The following is a 7,634-nucleotide window of genomic DNA, read 5'->3' as shown; positions in this document are numbered from 1 at the left end:
AGTCCCCTACTGCAATTTACATGCATTTCTAAGATTAGAAATAAGTGTTATTCACATACATTTGATAAATATATTGCTATAAATATGTATAAATATTTACAGTACTGGTCAAAAGTTTGGACACATTGCTATTTGTAATGTTTGGACAGTTGGGACAATCATCAGCGAATCAACTGGACAGAATGTGTTTTACTGCAATTTTGAAAATCCTATTCTTACACCCCACACCAAACAACCGCACCCCCCATGATTATTATAGCTTACATTGACAATGTAGGCTATAATAATCGAAATAATTATCAAAAATTGTCTTTTTTGACTGCTGAAAATAAACTTTCTTTGTCACAAAATAAACGCCTGATTCCTGTGTCCATTCGGACTAGTGACTACTAGGCTACTAATTCGATCTGCTATTGTGTATACATACTTAAGGAATTTGCTACAATAAAAAAATGTCTAAACATAACAGTAAGGCCTATTGGCAATAGCCTACTACTAGCATACATATTCAAAACTGAAGGCAAGCCAAACACATTTATTGGTGACTGTGACAGAAGCTTTGACGGAACCCGGGTCGAGTGACAGGTGGGTATACCCAGGTGAAAAAAAAAAGTACATTTCTACAGTATCTCACAGAAGTGAGTACACCCCTCACATTTTTGTAAATATTTTATTATGCCTTTTCATGTGACAACACTGAAGAAATGACACTTTGCTACAATTTAAAGTAGTGAGTGTACAGCTTGTATAACAGTGTAAATTTGCTGTCCCCTCAAAACAACTCAACACACAGCCATTAATGTCTAAACCGCTGGCCACAAAAGTGAGTACACCCCTAAGTAAAGATGTCCAAATTGGGCCCAATTAGCCATTTTCTCTCCCTGGTGTCATGTGACTCATTAGTGTTACAAGGTCTCAGGTGTGAATGGGGAGCAGGTGTGTTAAATTTGGTCTTATCGCTCTCACTCTCTCATACTGGTCACTGGAAGTTCAACATGGCACCTCATGGCAAAGAACTCTCTGAGGATCTGAAAAAAAGAATGGTTGCTCTACATAAAGATGGCGTAGGCTATAAGAAGATTGCCAAGACCCTGAAACTGAGCTGCAGCATGGTGGCCAAGACCATACAGCGGTTTAATAGGACAGGTTCCACTCATGGTCGACCAAAGAAGTTGAGTGAATGTGCTCAGCGTCATATCCAGAGCTTGTGTTTGGGAAATAGACGTATGAGTGCTGCCAGCATTATTGCAGAGGTTGAAGGGGTGGGGGGTCAGCCTGTCAGTGCTCAGACCATACACTGCACACTGCATCAAATTAGTCTGCATGGCTGTCGTCCCAGAAGGAAGCCTCTTCTAAAGATGATGCACAAGAAAGCCCACAGACAGTTTGCTGAAGACAAGCAGACTAAGGACATGGATTACTGGAACCATGTCCTATGGTCTGATGAGACCAAGATAAACTTATTTGGTTCAGATGGTGTCAAGCATGTGTGGTGACAACCAGGTGAGGAGTACAAAGACAAGTGTGTCTTGCCTACAGTCAAGCATGGTGGTGGGAGTGTCATGGTCTGGGGCTGCATGAGTGCTGCCGGCACTGGGGAGCTACAGTTCATTGAGGGAACCATGAATGCCAACATGTACTGTGACATACTGAAGCAGAGCATGATCCCCTTCCTTCAGAGACTGGGCCGTAAGGCAGTATTTCAACATGATAACGACCCCAAACACACCTCCAAGACGACCACTACCTTGCTAAACAATGTCTCCAGACCTAAACCCTATTGAGCATCTGTGTGGCATCCTCAAATTGAAGGTGGAGGTCAAGGTCTCTGACATCCACCAGCTCTGTGATGTCATCATGGAGGAGTGGAAGAGGACTCCAGTGGCAACATGTGAAGCTCTGGTGAACTCCATGCCCAAGAGGGTTAAGGCAGTGCAGGAAAATAAAGGTGGCCACACAAAATATTGACACTTTGGGCCCAATTTGAACATATTCACTTAGGGGTGTACTCACTTTTGTGGTCAGCGGTTTAGACATTAATGGCTATGTGTATTGAGTTATTTTGAGGGGACAGCAAATTTACACTGTTATACAAGCTGTACACTCACTACTTTACATTGTAGCAAAGTGTCATTTCTTCAGTGTTGTCACATGAAAAGATATAAAATATTTACAAAAATGTGAGATACTGTATAATGTACTTAAAGTGCTCTATTTTCATGCACTAATTTCTAACTTAATATACTAAAAAAATCTTCTTTAGTACTTCTTAAGATAATAATAAGAACATCTAAGTGCACTCAAGTGTGCTATTTTGAGACACCATGAAATATGAACTAAATTGTGCTTTTAATATACTATCTCTGTGTTTTAAAAAAATATATTTAGATACCGCTTACAGTACATTTGAACCCATACTACAAGTGGTAACTAAATATTTTTTTAAATACAGAGATAGTATATTTAAAGCACATTTTAGTTCATATTTCATGGTGTCTCAAAATAGCACAGTTGAGTACACTTAGATGCTCTTAAGATTATCTTAAGAAGTACTAAAGAAGAATTTTTAGTAGCCTATGTTAAGTACGAAATTAGTGCACGAAAATAGAGCACTCTAAGTACATTATAGAAGTGTACTTTTTTTCACCTGTGTATCCGTGACAGGTCGCAAGGCAGGCGGGTAGCCTATAGCCGTGACAGGTCGACTGACAGGCACGTTTATCCGTGGCAGGTCGCGGGGCAGGCGGGTATAGCCGTGGCAGGTCGAGTGACAGGTGCGTTTATCCGTGGCAGAACGACTGACAGACGCGTTTATCCGTGACAGGTCGCGGGGCAGGCGGGTATAGCCGTGACAGGTCGAGTGACAGGCGCGTTTATCCGTGGCAGAACGACTGACAGGCGCGTTTATCCGTGACAGGTCGCGGGGCAGGCGGGTATAGCCGTGGCAGGTCGACTGACAGGCGCGTTTATCCATGACAGGTCGCGGGGCAGGCGGGTATAGCCGTGACAGGCGCATATATCTGTGACAGGTCGTGGGGCAGGCGGGTATAGCCGTGGCAGGTCGACTGATAGGCGCATATATCTGTGACAGGTCGAGTGACAGGCACGTATATATGTGACAGGTCGAGTGGCAGCGGTGACAGGTCGAGTGACAGGCGCATATAGCGGCGACGGGTCGAGTGACAGGTCTCAGTGGCAGCTGCCCCTGCCACGCAAAGATTTTACCCCTATTGTGGTAGTTTAGACGAGCACTGACACCGCGTGGTAAAATAATCATGTATGTTTACAAGCCACGGCTTTCTCAGATAAATTCTGTACACAGCAATCATCAACATATCTCTTCTCGTGTCTCTGAAAATGTCCGGATTTTGAAATAATCCCCCGGATGTTTATTTAAAGAGGCGTTTATTCAACTAGTTGTTAATATCACATTGAAAATATACATAACCGGAAAAATCGATGCACTCGACGAGCACTTCCGGTAATCAATTCCGCTGTGATAAAGGTCTATTGGTTGGTGCTACTGATTATTGTTTTGCTAGCAGTAAAGTGTAAAGTTTGGAGAGTAGCGTAAAGTTTGGAGAGAGTGCATATACCTGACGAATTATTCTAATAAAAATAAGTTAATATTGCTAAAATGTCAAAGACAGCATATTTTCATTTTCCATACCCACATTTGGTCTCAACGTAACTATATTCACGTAGTTAGGGCCGTGCAGAAACCTATGAATGATGCTCTTTTTTGTTCGTTTTTTTTTTTAATCTCTTGAATCTCAGCTCTTATATTTGTGCCATCACCGTTTAGTGACGTCATTGTATGTTCCGGCGAAACTGAAGTCAGTGTCGGTCAAAGCGCCTTTTAATTGCTTTTTTTTTATTATTATTATTTTTTTTTATCCAGCATTTATTCATTTACAAATTATAGGTAATGCCTGTGCAAAATGAATATCCTGAATATACTGTGAGTATACCCTCTTTGGAAAAATCTATGCAGCATTAAACTTTGCAAATATTATAACATAAATGACATAATTGTACTTTTTTAATTTCATATTTGCAGACATAATTTCATGTTTCTATATTCATAATTTGATATTTACAACATGAATTCCCTAACATTATTTCTGTATTTTTGTTGTATGACGCCTCTGCAGTAAAAAAAAAAAAAAAAAAACACCTTTTGTGGAATATAAGGTATGTCAGATCTTCTGTGCCGCCTTTGCATTGTAGCAGATGCATAGGATTACTGGCTACAGTTTAATCTACTACTTTAACCTATTAACTAATAAAAGAAGGATGGATTGAAAATGTGAATATAGAAACCCCATTTCTAAACCGAAATTTCTAAATCATCCAGTCCGTATTTTCCAGCAGACTCAGCGCAGAGCAGTGGAGAGCTGGAGGAGATGCTTGATAATGCCATGCTGGAGCAAAGGGGCTCCGGTAGGGGTCTTATGCACATTTGTGCACGTTCACATTTGCCTCTGTGGGAATTGGAACTTTGGTATAACAAATAAACTTTTAAATAAGTTAAAGAATATTCATGTCTCTGGTCACTAAACATCACCAGTTAAAGACACACTGTCGTCATATTCCTTTCTATTTAACGCCTTAGTAGCCTAATTGTTTTCGTAGCTCGTGCCCACTGCCCAGCGCACAGCCATCCACTGACATGACAGGACAGGGGTGGCAAGAGCTCCATCCACGAATCGCAAACCCAAATCTAACGGTGCGAATGAGGAGGAATCGGTGTGATGTGGGGCAGTGGAAGGGTACAGCGCTACCTCAATGAATAATGTAGATGGGCATCAGCATGCGTCTATAGTCTTTGCGAAAACACGGACGCAGGAAATCAACCTACAACCTTTTCTGCTCATTTAACCGCGACTTTGAGCATGGAAACGGGTCTGGTCGCGAATCATCAAGTGAAAAATGTTGGAAGCGGAGATCCCCCTCCTTCGCCTCATCATCGCACACCTCCACAGCAACAGTCGCAAGCATTCCATCAGCAGCCACAGCACCAGCAGCGAGCCGTCCACAACAACAACAACAACAGCATCAAACCGAATCCCGTGCGCGGAGATTTGGGGAATCGACAGGATGGAGGGAAAGAAAACGCTCTGGAGACGCAGGTCGATCACCATCCGCGTTTGCTGAATACAAGTGACGAGGAGGATCGCTCGTCCAAAACCGGGGGGGATCGGATGGGCAGCAGGTACGAGCACTCCAACTTTGGACCAACGAGCAACAATAACAACAACAACAACAGCGGCGGCAACGCGTCCCAAAGCGGGAACAGCTCAGTTTCTGAGTTTAATCATTATTACGGGAATGGAAGAGGAGGGCCTTGCTTTGATCAACATGGCGGACAACAAAGCCCTAGGACGGCTTTAATGCATCAGGCACAGAGCAACATGGATCAAGTGCAAAACTCCCACGAAGGGTACCATAATAATCCATACAACCACTATCCCAACTACCGGCCGGGGTACGGTGGCGCTGGATACGGTATGATGAGCCCATCGCGGCAGGGGAACATGATGGGCCCAGGTACCAATTCGCCCACTGCTGCTGCTGCTAGTCATGGCAAGGCTGCTATGGCCTCTACTACCCCAGCTCCCGGTGCCAATGTTGGGGGCTTTCAGAGGTTTCCAGGGCAAAACCAACAGCACCCTTCTGGAGCTACACCCACGTTAAACCAGCTTCTGACATCTCCGAGTCCGATGATGCGGGGATATGGCAGCGGTTATCAAGATTACAGTAACCCGCCGCCGCAGCAGCAACAGTCCGGCATGGGTCTGGGCAAAGACATGAGCTCCCCGTACAGCCCCGCTGCCAGCCACAGCTGGGGAGCACAACAAAGAAACCACCCAGCCATGAGCCCTGGGAATAACGGGAACAGCAGAGCTCAGGTGAACGTTTTAGCGTGTTTATGTGTGTGTGTGTCAAGTTTTGCATCAGGTCTAGCTGTGGCCTGATGCTACCCATAATATTAGCGTACGGTGTTCTGCTTTTATATTTATTGAATGCACTTGGTCTATATGAATGGTGAAATAGCATGCTGGGTTCAAGTTCTTCTATTGTAGTCAAGATTATTCCGGGATTTGGGTTTTTTATGTGGATTGACAGGCAGCAGAATATGTCAAGTTCTGTCCAAGGTGACTATGCTAACGGTGTTAGCATGAGTTAGCCTGCGCTGAGACTTCATTTCTGCTACAAGAGATTCCCGACACTGCGATCAGATATGCTGGGCTGCTTGTATTCTTAAACACAGTATAATATTACAGAAGCATTACTGAGAAATGAATGTCATGGTATTGAATAAATTATCGGCCGTGGTTTCGATAAAGAGCTCGTTCGGTGCCATTCAAACGATGGAACGTTCTAGCATTGCGCTGCTGCTAAATAAAAATTCGCTGCTAGCGCGTTTTCTTCCCGAGATCAAGTGAAATAAAGCAATTGTGCGATTTAATTATTCTCCCCGAATACAATTTCGTTTTCGTTTTCAACGTATGGTTACCAGTAAACACTGTCTGTCTGAAACGAAAGGCTAGACGGTGTTTTCCGTGCACAGCGCTACTGATTAGCATTGTTAGCTGGTGTTAGCGCCATTGCGCCCGTCTGTCTTCACTTCATTATGCAGGAATTAATTAATGTTTTCACATTCACCTCACATTCACTAGCACATTCACTAGCTAAATTTTTCAAAATATTATCTGTACTGGTTTTCTTAAACGCAAACCATTTAAGTGTAAAGATATTATACGGTAGGATAGTGTCTAAAGCTGTATCAAAACCTAGGCAGCTCATTAGGTTTTGAGACTATAATGTCTGAGTATTTGTCTAGGTTGGTGGCTCACTAGGTTTTGGCATTATAATATCCAAAATGCTGTCTATCTAGGGTGCTTATTAGGTTTTGAGGCCGTGATACTCGAAATTGCTTTATAAGTAGGAAGCTACGTTTTGAGAATATGTAATGCTCGAAAATCCTGTCTTGGTTGGCAGCTCACTGAGTTTTGAGACTATAATGTTAAAAAATACTGTCTAGGTAGGCAACTAACTTGGTTTTGAGAGACAGCCGTGGATTTCACAGTCCAGCTGGCCGAGGTACAGTTTTTCAAGTTCGATTTTAGTGATAAATTGACTTTGCTGCTTAATATGTTTAATGGGGGTCTAAAGGGAACGCTGATGAATCTATTGGAATAGTTTAGCATATATTAATATTCACCCTGTTAAATGCTGTAGGTTTTGTCTTTGTTAAACAATAAATGCTGGTAATGTTTTGTTTGATGTAAATGTAATAATTTAACCTACGTTTATTTTTTTTGGCTAGCTGTTTAAAACCAATAAATGATGTGTATTGTATCTTTAGAGTTATCTGTATTTGTAGACAAAAGACAGTGGTCAAACACTCAAGTTCTTCTTTTTCCTCATACAGTTTATCATAAGCAAGCGGCAAAAGCTGCCTGCTTTCAGTTCTCCAGTTCTGCATCTTATGCGATCTGATGCTTTTTGGCCGCGGGCCCCTCTCTGTATGGATGAGCAGTCCTGACCTTCACACATGCAGATTAGCCATGCTTTCATAGTGGCACATGAAGAACATTTGTGCTGGATTGCCCAGGGTAATCCCAAGG

General features: G+C 42.7%; 1 protein-coding gene across 4 annotated transcripts in view; it reads left to right on the top strand.

Moving 5' to 3' along the window:
* The first annotated feature begins 4,720 nt into the window (after positions 1 to 4,720).
* Positions 4,721 to 7,634, top strand: part of arid1b (AT rich interactive domain 1B (SWI1-like)) — a 95,153-nt gene continuing 92,239 nt past the window's right edge. Inside the window, exon 1 of one of the 4 annotated variants that reach the window (XM_051875940.1) lies at positions 4,721 to 5,912. In XM_051875940.1, the coding sequence (XP_051731900.1) occupies positions 4,896 to 5,912 (1,017 nt within the window). In that variant the 5' untranslated portion in view covers positions 4,721 to 4,895. The remainder of the gene's footprint in view (positions 5,913 to 7,634) is intronic. The other 3 variants (XM_051875942.1, XM_051875939.1, XM_051875941.1) reach the window with 3 other exon arrangements.

Source organism: Ctenopharyngodon idella, chromosome 20 (assembly GCF_019924925.1).
Source record: "Ctenopharyngodon idella isolate HZGC_01 chromosome 20, HZGC01, whole genome shotgun sequence".
Classification (NCBI taxonomy): domain Eukaryota; kingdom Metazoa; phylum Chordata; class Actinopteri; order Cypriniformes; family Xenocyprididae; genus Ctenopharyngodon; species Ctenopharyngodon idella.
This window is presented reverse-complemented; position numbering and strand designations above follow the sequence as displayed.